This window comes from Astatotilapia calliptera, chromosome 3 (genome assembly GCF_964374335.1).
Source record: "Astatotilapia calliptera chromosome 3, fAstCal68.1, whole genome shotgun sequence".
In the NCBI taxonomy this organism is placed as follows: Eukaryota; Metazoa; Chordata; class Actinopteri; order Cichliformes; family Cichlidae; genus Astatotilapia; species Astatotilapia calliptera.
In genome coordinates this window covers 79,184,375-79,196,306 of record NC_137424.1, presented here as the reverse complement: position 1 = coordinate 79,196,306, position 11,932 = coordinate 79,184,375, and the positions used below count along the sequence as shown (strand labels likewise).

Sequence of the window (11,932 nt, the reverse complement as noted above, 5' to 3'; positions counted from 1 at the left end):
TCACCTTAAACGAACACACCTTCAATTTTTTCATTCAGGAAGAGGAAACACTTGTTCAGAGAGAGGACGGGACTGTTCACGCACCTCTAGCCAGTAAAGACGACGACAAGAGAAACAAAGCAAATAAAGAGAAAAGAAACGTGAGTCAGGACCAGTTTAAATTTTAATCATCACGTCAGACTAAAGTGAAATATTATCTTTGTTTCCTCGTATACTTCCACATATGATAAATGTGAATACAGAACATAATAATAATCATAATAATAATAAATTATGTTTTATTACTGTCTACCAGCAGCAGCTTCACAGCCCACCAGGGGGCCCACACACTGTTATTTGCAGACTACATGAAAGGCTGGTGGTGAAATGTGAGTCTATTCAGTGACAGACAGAAGCTGAGCAGGTAACACTTTCTAATGAAAACATAACAACCAATGCTGGTTATTTATATAATATGGCTAATTCAACTTTGTACTGCTGATAAAACCAAGAGGACAGGTTTAAAATACTTCCCCCAACAGCAGCCGTCACTATAAAGGTAACTGTGGTTAGTATCTGCAAGAAAATACAGATGCTAGCAACAGTTAACTTTATAATAACAATAGCTAACTTCAATTCAGCAATAAACAATATTATTATTATCATTAGAAAAGAACAGGAGTGATGTACTGGTAACACAGTGTAAGAGTAACAGTATTTAGAATATTAGTAGTTATTAATTATATTTTAGTCAAGGTCAAGTATTACCCTTCCACCTCTAACAGTGATGATATATTAGTTTAGGATTAACAAATATTGTAGTTTGTATTCTTTCTTTGCATGTTAGAGTTTTAAATAACAATATTTATTCAGTTGTCTGTGGAAAGGCAAAGAGGGAACTGCACATCTCGTTCAGTAACTATAAAAGAAAAAGTTTCCTCTGTGTTGCTGTGAAAATCACTCATTCAGTTCAGCAGCTCAGCCTCACTCTGCAGAAGCAGCGTGCCGAGCTGATGATGTTAAGAGGGAAGTAGTGAAGGTGATGATGTCGCTCTGCTGTCAGTCATCATCCCGACAACATGAAGACTGCATCTGCTCCTCTGTGAGTCACTGAAATCCTTCACTGATCTTTTTCATCGATTCATTGATAGCAGCTCTAATAAACACTCTTGGATGCTCTCACTCACTGACTGCTTGTTTTAGGTGAGAGGATCAGTTCACTCTTCTTCTCTTGTATTACAGGTTTCATCTGAGAGCAGTCTGTGATTGGAGCCAGGAAGAGATATTATTGGCTTATAATGAATATCACAAGTTTATTTTATTTTAGAGCTTCCAGACCTTCTGCAGTTTATTCTGGAGTAATGCATTAGTAAAGTCCACCATGTAATCTGGACTGTCATAATAAATTGAGGCCTCATGCCCAGTTAGTGACTGTAACATGAAGTCAGATGACCTCTTTTCATCAAACATGCAGGGTCAGGAAACCACAGCTGCTGGCTGCATGTGCCACAGATTGTTCTGCCTGTTTTGTCGTCTTCACTTCCTCTATTAGAAGCACATTTTCCACAGTGAGTCAAACCAAAGAAATGGAGACTGTTTTTGGTAAAATCAGGTTTCTTTTTGCATGTTTGGTTATTTTTCTGGTGCTGAGTTCTAAAGAGCAGCAGAGTGCAATTTAGCCCTAAACTTGTAAATAAAAACCACTTTAAGAGATTTTGATGCATGCTCAATCATTCAGGTAAGTTGATTCTGTTCATCTGGACGTAGCGTTTTCAGTCAGAGAAACGTTTCATCATCCAGGTGACGTCTTCAGTCTCAGCTGACTGCAGGTTTCAACCTTATAAACAGAACATTTGCATAATGATTGAAACCAGCACCACTGAAGGAACAATGGGCCGGGAGGTCAGCTCCTTAATCTTAATTATGCAAATTCTCATGACCATTGATCAACAACCACTGATCAATGGTCATGAGTACCATTCACAGAGAGTTGGGGAATGGCATTAACATCTTTCCACCAGGGTAGGTGCACAGTTTTGCTAAAGCAGAAAGACTATCATGAGAATATTTTGTCCCTGCTCAGTGACGAAAATGCTTATGAGCCCCTGACCTCATACCACAGACTATACCAAGGGGAACCTACACCAACTCTGTATGGTTTACTGAAGATACATAAACAACCTCATAAACAACCTCACCTCAACCTCAGCAACAGGACCGCTCTCAGCATCGACCAAGTGTGTTTGCTTTTGGAGCTGTGTCTTCATTCCACCTACTTCACATACAAGGGTCAGTTCTACAGGCAGAAACATGGGTGTGCCATGGGCTGCCCAGTTTCACCCATCGTGGCCAATTTGTGCATGGAAGAAGTGGAAAAGAGGGCTTTGCTATGCTACCCTGGAACACCACCAAGCCATTGGTTCAGGTATGTGGATGACACCTGGGTGAAAATCAAATCTCAGGGCGTTCCACAATTCACGGATCACATTAAGTCGGTGGACCGACACATCAAATTCACCAGGGAGGATATGAAAAGTGGCAGGTTAGCCTTCTTAGACTGTGAGATTTCCATCAGGAATGGGGGACATCTAAAAACTGATGTGTACCATAAATCTACACATACAGATCAGTATCTAAGGTTTGACTGTCATCATCCACTGGAGCACAAACTGGGTGTCATCAGGACGCTACAACACAGAGCGAACACCATCCCCACTGACACAGCGGCCAGGAAGCAGAAGAACATCAAGAAGGCCCTGAGTAAATGTGGTTATCCCAGCTGGACTTTTGTCAAAGCTGGGAAGGCACCTAAAGAAAGCTCCAGCCGATCCAGGAGAGAAGGACAACCGCTGCCCAAGCGAAAACCTGTAGTGATCCCACATGTGTCAGGAGTATCGGAGCAGTTGAGACGCATTTTTTCTAAACACTGGGTCTCTGTGGCTCTGTTAAAGAGCTCCTCAATACACTACTTGTACTTCAGCTTGGCCTCTTTGATGACCAGAGTCACTGTGCCCCTTTGTAAGCCTGTAAGTCCCCAAATTTGAGACAGTGGTGACAACAGACTGGGACCAGAAAAAGTAGCTGCATATATCATTCATTAGCTCCCAAACTGTCCAGTTATGGACTGAAACAGTGAGGGTTACCGTGAACATGACTCATGCAGTTTATCAGGGAAGCGGCTCAGCCTCGCTCTGCAGAAGCAGTGTCACAAGCTGATGGTCTTAACAGGGAAGTGGTGAAGCTGAAGGTGTCACTCTGCTGTCAATCGTCATTCCGACAACATGAAGACTTCAGGTGTGTCTCTGCTCCTCGGTGAGTCAAACACTGAAAAACTTTTCATGCTTACTTTCAGTCATGTATTCATTTATCACCGCTTCATCACACAATAAAGTGGGAAAACACGTTTTCAGCAGGAGGAAGCTTTTGCTGAGGGTGGATGGATCCCCAAGTGAAGTTTGTTGGATCTGCTTAAAGTTTGTTTCATTTAGGAGAGAGGAAGAGTTTGCTCTTTTTCTGTTGCCTGTTTTCTAGTAGGGCTAAAGTAATTTAATTAAAAGTCATTGAAAATAGACAGTGATGCAGCTCACACTTTAACTCAGAGGCATCTAATGAAATAAATTCTTTCACACAAGCATGAAGCAGGAAAGTGTGCTTACATCATGACTTTGTCTCATCAACAGATGTGGATACAAATGAGTTCTAAGCAGGAAAACCTTTTTTGTGATCCATCATGTAATTTGGACTCAGAGTTAGAGCTTCATGTTAAGTTCACTGTCTGTAACATGATGACTTAAGGAGAAGTCGGGCAACCTCGTTTCTTCGAACATCGACGTTCATTCAGGAAACCACAGCTGCTAGTTGCACTCACCACACGTTTGTCTTATCTGCCTATTATGTATCCTTCACTTCCTTTAATAAGAGCAAATTTTCCACTATAAACACAGAGTCTAACAAAAGACTGGAGACTGTTTTGGTCATTTCCCTCAGAGTTTGTATGTTTTGTTGTTTTTCTGGTGATGAGCTTCAAACAGCAGCAGATTGAGACTCAAATAGAACCTAATAAAATCAGTGAAGCTATTCATTGCTCATGTCATCCATCAGGGAGTTACTTTAATATCATTACATTGTTTGCTTTTAGTAAATGTGGAAATTGAATATGAATTCATTTTATGTTTTTCTTTTCTTTTTTATTTCTTAATACCTAACTGCTGCACCTGTACTGCCCGTATCTCTGCAGATATACTGTATAGCCACTCAAAACTGATGTTCAGATAAGAGGGTGGGAGCCGCCTGTTTTCTCTCTCCACTATAATCCCTGACAATTTTATTAGTTTGGGCGACCTTTACATGTCGGTTGTTGGGATCACAGCAGAGTTAGAACAGAGGGGACATGGTGTTTGTTAAATGTCCGAATGGCCCAGGTGGAAGAAGCTGTTAGTGAATCTGGAGATGTGGGACCTGAGGTACCAACATACAACACTGTAAAAAATGACAGATGCCACCAAAGAGTCACAGAAGGTCTTCAAAGCGCTCCCTGGACTCCAAATGACCTCAGCCGCCTCAGCAACTGCGTTTTCTAAGGACAGCGCTAGCAAACGCTCTCCGCTTGCGAGTGAAAAAGAAAAAGCACCCCTTCCCTTCCTTATTCATGTTGAAGTGTACCATGTCCACCAATCAAAAAATGATATGGCAACATGAGGCGTTTGGTTGTTTAGGAAGAGGGAGAAGTTTTAGGAGTGACACCAATGAGAGAGAGAGAGCGAAAGAAAGAGAGAGAGCGAGTTTTCACATGTGAGAGATTAGTGACGTTTAGTGTGTTTGGAGGCTGTAGTTAGTGTGTTATGCAGTTATTGGGTTTTTGTGAGTTATACTAGTGAATGTCACAGGTGCTCCTGCTGTCAGACCTTGTGGTGTTCTCCTCTGTTTTATAGTGGACAGGACCTATTCTTTGGGAGTTGCATGAATACTTTGTGTGCCTTCTTATTTGATGCAACACACCTGATTGTTCTGTAAATAGTTTGAAATGATTGTGCAAAAAATCTGAGGCCTTGGCTGCATTTTGGGGTAAATAGCAACATTTTACTTTGTTGTTTGCATCATTTTTAAAAATGTATCATTTCTATTTGCATTTCAAGTTATGAAAGGTATTCATTAAACATGTTTATGTTTTAACTGTTTTCCACTCGGACTATACAAAAGGTTGAAGATACTATTACATACGGAGAGAACTCCACACCGGGTGTAGGCTTGCATAACTAAGAAACAATTTGAGGCAATTTTGTGGCGTTTGAGGTTGGACTCGGCTGCACATGTGTGTTTAAGCCGATCGATGGCTGCAGCCTCTGTGGGAACTGAAATCAGCCCGTCATCGATGCAGAAGTGTCTCTCGACAAAGTGTCTTGTGTCTGCTCCAAAGTTCGTCTCGCCTTCCCAGGTGGCACCCGGGCGTGGTCTTCCTGCACTTTGTCACATGAGTAGAAGTAATCAACAACTTTTTATTCATTTTTATTCTTATGAGCACGAGAGAGAGGGGGGGGGGGCAGGTACACAGTCACTAAAGATAAATAGCACAGCATTTAGTTGAATAGACGTTAAAAGAGAAGGTGTTTCAACAGCTGTTGTCTGCACCCTTGACACAGGAGAACAGAAGACTTCACCACCAGGACCTCCCCACCAACTGGGTGTCACCAACTTTCTCACAACACCTAACTGTGACCTACACAGATAACCAGTGTGCAGCTTTGAAATATAACATCCAGAGTCTATGTGACAAATGGCTAAACAAGTGCCATCATAGCAGGGAGAAGGGTGAACATGGTAACATAGAAGATGCTCTCCCAGGCCTATTACTGCCTTCTGGTCATAATGTCCACTCTCTTTCAGTGACCTCTGACCTTTAATATCCTCTGACCTTCAGTGACCTCTGACCTCCTGTTTCAGGTGTGTGTGTGCTGCTGCTGTCTGCACTGACTGTTTGTGCAGGTGAGTAGATGAAGTGCACCATGGTCCAGGACAAACACTGAGTGTAAACACTGATAGAAACTGTCCGTCTGTCCTCCAGTCTCTCTGAGCGTCAGTCCAAACCTTCAGCAGTTCTTCACAGCAGCCTCAGTGTCTCTGACATGTGACGGTCAGCTGGGCTCTGATGGATGGACGGTGAAGAGGGACACAGGAAGTGGGACTGAGTCATGTGGAGCAAGGGGGCGGGGCTTCGGGAGGTTCAATGGTTCATCCTGTTTGTTTGATGAGTTCAAGCCAATCAGTGGAGTTTACTGGTGTGAAGGTGAAGCTGGAGAGAAGAGTGAAGAAGTCAACATCACTGTATCAGGTAATGAAGTCATTCATTTCATCAGACTAACAGCACACTGTTATACCACCTCTACATCACTCTGTGGGTCTTTTCTTTAGATAAACATGTGATCCTGGAGATCCCTGCACTTCCTGTGAGGACAGGAAGTGATGTCACACTACGCTGTAAGAAGAAAACTGGTGGCACAGCTGCAGCTTATTTCTACTTTAATGGACGTCCTGTTGGACCTAAATCAGAGAAAAACATCACCATTAACGTGCAGCAGTCTGATGAAGGTCTCTACTGGTGTGCCCCTGATGAGTTTGGATCATCTCCTCAGAGCTTTCTGAGGGTCAGAGGTCAGAACACTGACATCACTTCCTGTTTAAAGCCAATCTGCTGAGCTGATGATAAACTGACTGAACCAGCTTCCTCATCTCTCCTGCAGGTCCTTCAACCACAGCCTTGTTTACAACAACAAAAGAAGAAACAACAACCATAACGTCACTCACAAACACTCATATCTCCTCTTCTTCTACCCTTCTTTCTCCTCCCCCTTCTCCCTCTCCCCCCTCCTCCCTCATATCCCCAATTGTAGCTGCTATAGGTTCCCTGGTGCTATTGGTTCTGGTTCTGTTTGTACTTCATCTTCTGTGGAAGAAGCGCACAGGTATGGCGTCTGTCTCAAATTTTCATCCAAAGTCATCATGTTGGACACATCAAGACAGCCTCCATCAGCGTTTCTATTTTTAGAACACTTAGAAAGTAGATTCAGACTAAAACTCCACAGACACAAATACTAGTATTCTTTCAGATCACTTCATCTTTGCAGGGAGATACCAGTCAGCTCCAGTAAATGATGTCACCTATGCTGAGGTCACCAGTAGAGCCTGGACCAATAAGACTCCAGCCAGCGAACCTGAAGTACTTTACTCCAGTCTGAGGACAAACACTGCAGGTACACATTCACCTGTGTTCTAGCGAGGGACATCAATGAGAGATAAACCCAAAAGTAGTTTTCATTGGGCTTGTAAAATGTGCTCAATGAAACAATGAGAATCTTCTTCTCACACTTATCAAACTAGTGTTTTGAAAGTGGGACCTGAATGCAGGTGCAGTTCACTCTTCAGGTTCCTGTTTCCTCAGTAAAACCTGTCACTGGTTTCATAATTAAAGCTGTACTGTGGTTTCGTTGGTCAGTTCAGTGTTTATAACATGAGGCAGTCAGCAGAGAGAGACGTGGCACTGAGACAGGAAATCCTGCAGCTTAAACAGATATGATCGGTGTTTGATGGGAGTCAATTCAGGTTTGTGTGTATGACACAGTGTAACAGGAGCAGTCGGCCTGAACTGAAGATTAAAAATAATCTGAGCGGATTTGGTTTGTTTTTAATCCAGATGTATCTTTTCAAAAATAAATCAGAGAAGCACACGTTGGACAGTTTAATAAAAATACTCTACAAACCAGCAAACCAGCAAAATTAGGAAAATAACAACCAGTACAAGGTGAGAATGTACTGCTCGCGTTCTGACTCTAATCTGAGGAGCAAAAACACATTTTAAGACATTATTTAAAGACAGGCAGCGAGTGGGCTGAACTAACAAGGGCAGGGTGATGCTTCCACAGTTTAGGCTACAGCTGAAAAAGCCCAGTCAGCTCTCACTTTGAGTCACGTTTTTGGGACTAGCAGGAGAAGCTAGTTCAGTGACCACATTATTTCTTTTATTGCCATGTAAATCTGAGGGTTATACACAGTAGTAGCAGTAATCAGATGTAAAAGCACATAAATAGTGAAGTCACCTGAGTCAGTAGTTCATATTTCCCGGAGTCGAGCGTTCATTCACCCACATCAAAACAGGTGCTGCTGGTGTGGTTAACTGCTGAGAGAAGCTCTCTGTGACGGAGCTTCTTTGTTGAGATCAGTGGGAAATGATCAAAGGTAAAACACATAAACCATGAAGTGTTTTATGTGTTTAAGATCAGTCTAGCAGCTATTTGAATGTTGTGGACTCTGTAGAGATAAACAGTGTCTGAGAGTAGAGAGAGTGCATGTCAGCAGATACCGGTGCTGAGATACAGGACTGAACAAAGGAAGATGTAAAGTTACCACACAGCAAAAGATGTTCTTAACTTTGTTTCTTGTCTTCATCTCTTTGTGTGACTAGTGTTTAAAGTGAAACAAAATGAGTTCTTTTTCAGAGAGAGATTCATGAAGCCCCTCACAACGTCTTCATAAGAATTAAGATTTCTCTGCAGGATTATTATTAAATGAAAACAATATATATTTGAATTCAGTTCAGCAGGCAAACAGGGTTGATGGGAAATCCAAGTTCAGTGAGTTGTAAATAAAACCCGGATATTCAGTCACTCATTGGCATGTTCTTGTCTTGATGATGTCATCCCAAAAACACACATGACCAATGCTGACATCATCACTCAGACCCCTGAGAACACAGGTAGGGAGGCTGCACCTATATGACTCATGTCCCAGTGTTATTACATGCTGAACTATCGGGGCGACTGTGGTTCAGTGGATTGGGAAGCTCCTCTATAAGTGGAAGGTCGCCGGTTTGATCCCTCCTGCTCTCTCTCTGTCCTGGTGGTTGTGTCCTATGGCAAGACACTTCCCCTACCGCCTACTGGTGATGGCCAGAGGGGCCGATGGTGCGATATGGCAGCCTTGCTTCTGTCAGTCTGTCCCCGGGCAGCTGTGGCTACAACTGTAGCTGCCTCCACCAGTGTGTGAGAGTGACTGTGGAACTGTACTTTGGGTGCCTAGAAAAGTGTTATATAAATGCAATCCATCATTAACTTTTTTCTCTTTAAGCTTCAGTTTAAAAATTAGGTTTAAAGTTTCGTATATTTGTTACATACATATACATTTTAATTAGGTTTTAAAGTTGGTAGGACAATAAATGCCTCACCCTTCTAGTGACCTGCACCATGACTGCACACTCAACTGTCCCATTTTTACAGAAGCTAAAGGAACCACAGACACCACAGAAGAAGTGTAAACAGGAAGCTGAGGACAGACCTGCAGACTTCCTGTGGACAGTCTCACTCTGTCAGTCACCATGGGAACATTTACAGGCAGTCATCAGCTTCCTCCTTTCTTCATTCACTCCCATTCATTCACACAGTGATGTCATTGTGGGAGCAAGTTCCTCCTGAGGAACCAGGATTGACGGGGAACTAAAGAAATCAACCTGCTGCTGGTTTGAGTCTGTGCAGCTTGAACTCTGACAAAGGTCTACTGCGAGGTGAAGAGTCGTCACTTTCAGGAGCTGCTTCCATCATTTCAAACTGATCAATACTCTGAACTTATGAACACTCATGTTTGACACAGAGTGTCCTGTGATGGTCCTCAGTCTTTGAGCTAGTTTTTGTGTTTGTTATGGACTATGTGTTTATTTGTTCTCTTGTTTCAATGACCTTTGTTCTGGTTCTATATTGGTGTCTCTTGAGCTCAGGTTCCCTTATTTGTCAGAGTCGTCATTATTTATATTTCTTATTCTCTATTTCTTGTTGTTCATGTTTATTTCCTTCGTGTCCAGTCTGTGCCAGCCTCTTCTCTGTGTTTTGTTATTCTTTCAGTCTCCCCGCTCACGTACCTGCGTTTGTCTGTTTTCTCTGTGTTCTGTCTCATTGTGTTTGTAATCCCATCCCTGTGTTTAGGTCCTCAGTCTCCCTCGTGCCTGTTTTGCTGTGTTCTTCTGTGAGTTCTATGTTTCCTTCGTAGTTTCCTGTTTATATTCTCTAATTTTCTTTGTTTGTTTCTCTTGTATTTTTATGTTTCTTTCTGAGTATCTTCTAACATTAATAACGCTGCCTCTTTTAGCCGACCCCTTTGTTTCCAAGTCCTGCATTTGGGTCTTGCCTCTGCCTGCCACACAGCTGTTCATGACAGGCACAGAAAACGATTTTGAGCCTAGAAGTAATAAATGCATGAACTTGTTTTTTCAGCATCACTCTGAGACAGGATATTTCTAATTTTAGAGATGTTGCTCAGATGGAAGAAAGCAGTCCTACATATTTGTTTAATATGTGCATTAAAGGACATGTCCTGGTTAAAAATGACTGGTTTCATCTCAAAGCTGGCCAGTTGGACAGGAAACAAAACAAGATGTTATTTACATATGAGCATCACACTTTACCTGAAATACACAAAGAATCTTTCTAATAATAGAAAACAGTTTCAAACCTGCAGGATTAAAGTGATGAAAGTTTGTGATTTAAATTTGTCTCATAAACGTCCAAAACCTGCTGAAGGTTCAGTTCAGTTAGTATCTGTAACATGACGACTGAACATGAAGGCAGACGACCTGTTTTCATCAAACAGGAAACCACAGCGGCTGTGTTTAGCATCGCTCCTGCTGATTGGGTCTGTTATGTAGACGATGTTTCCTCTATTAAGAACAAATTTTCCACTGTGTGGACAGAGTCGATAATCGTCCTGTGTCTCTCAGAGTTTCATTGTTTGGTTTTCAGTCTAAATGTTGCCATCAGTCACTGTCAGTTTGGGCACCGAACCTTAAACACGCATGTCAACAATAAATCTACATTAGTAATGCATAAACAGCAAACCAGCAGGATCTCTCTGTGCACTGTGAACACTGACTGAGGCTCATGTGATGCAGTGGGTTGTCTTCTAAATGTGTCTTCTTGTCTGCATGCTGAAGTATTCTTAGGCAAGATACTGAACGCCAAATTTCTTCTGACGCCTCCATCCAAACGTGAGTGTTTGATAAAGGTGCTTAGAAAGCAGTGTGTGAATAGCTGAGTCTTGAGTGCTCAGCTGGATTAGAGCAGTAGCAGCAGTTCGTTTACACAAACAACCAGTTTACATGTATAAATGATGATCAGTGAACTGCCATCACTCGTGGTTGAAGCGTTTCTTATGTAGAGCCGGAAAATAAACCACAAGCTTGAACACTATTTTTACTGACCTTTATCTATGTAGCCTTCCTGTATTGAGCTTGGCAAGGACTAAATGTCATCTTTTCATTTCCAGTCAATTTTATTCATATAGCGACCAATCACAATAACAGTTACCTTTATATTGTAAGGTAGACCCTACAGAGAAAAACCGAACAATCATATGATCATCTGACCAGACCATATTTCACTGGCTTCTCTAAATGTTCAGCAAACTTTAAATGCTTTTCATCATGCTTTTTCTTCAGCAATGGCACCATGGATGGTGACCTACATGCCATGCCTTCTTGAAACAATTGTACCTGCTGATTCCAGGTTTTTCTGTAGCACCTTGGCTCTTCAACGACTCTTCTGATCATTATTATATATGGTGAAATGATGTTCTTTCCACCTCTGCATTAAGAACCCAACAGTGCTCACTAGAACCTCCAGTAGTTTAGAACCAATACCTTCAGTATGTTTTGCAACAATACGGTTGTGAAGGTTTTGAGACGGCTCACTGGTTTACCCATCATGAGATGTTTCTTTTGTGACACTTTGGTAATGACACAGATCTTTATAGGTCATCAGTTGGGACTGAACCTGCTAATATTAATTTGTAATAACTGTCAGGATGGCTTTCAATTATTGATAAATTTCATTTGCCATGAATCATGATTTCCTATGTCTCATTGCACCTTCCTTTTGTTTTTCTCTGTTATTTCTCATTATTACACGTTAACCCCTGA

General features: G+C 41.9%; 1 protein-coding gene and 1 long non-coding RNA gene across 2 annotated transcripts; both read left to right on the top strand.

The window, feature by feature from the left end:
• On the top strand, positions 1-1,692 carry LOC113017988 (uncharacterized). Its single transcript, XR_003271643.2, has 4 exons — positions 1-140; positions 296-403; positions 975-1,081; positions 1,222-1,692. It is a non-coding gene; the product is annotated as an uncharacterized LOC113017988 (long non-coding RNA).
• A 2,699-nt stretch (positions 1,693-4,391) lies between these two features.
• Positions 4,392-10,111, top strand: LOC113011382 (uncharacterized). The gene is made up of 6 exons (XM_080296157.1): positions 4,392-4,442; positions 6,019-6,307; positions 6,388-6,627; positions 6,867-6,938; positions 7,101-7,226; positions 9,246-10,111. The coding sequence occupies exons 1-6, from the start codon at positions 4,392-4,394 to the stop codon at positions 9,281-9,283; spliced, it is 816 nt and encodes a 271-aa protein (XP_080152283.1). The 3' UTR covers positions 9,284-10,111.
• Positions 10,112-11,932: the final 1,821 nt, after the last annotated feature.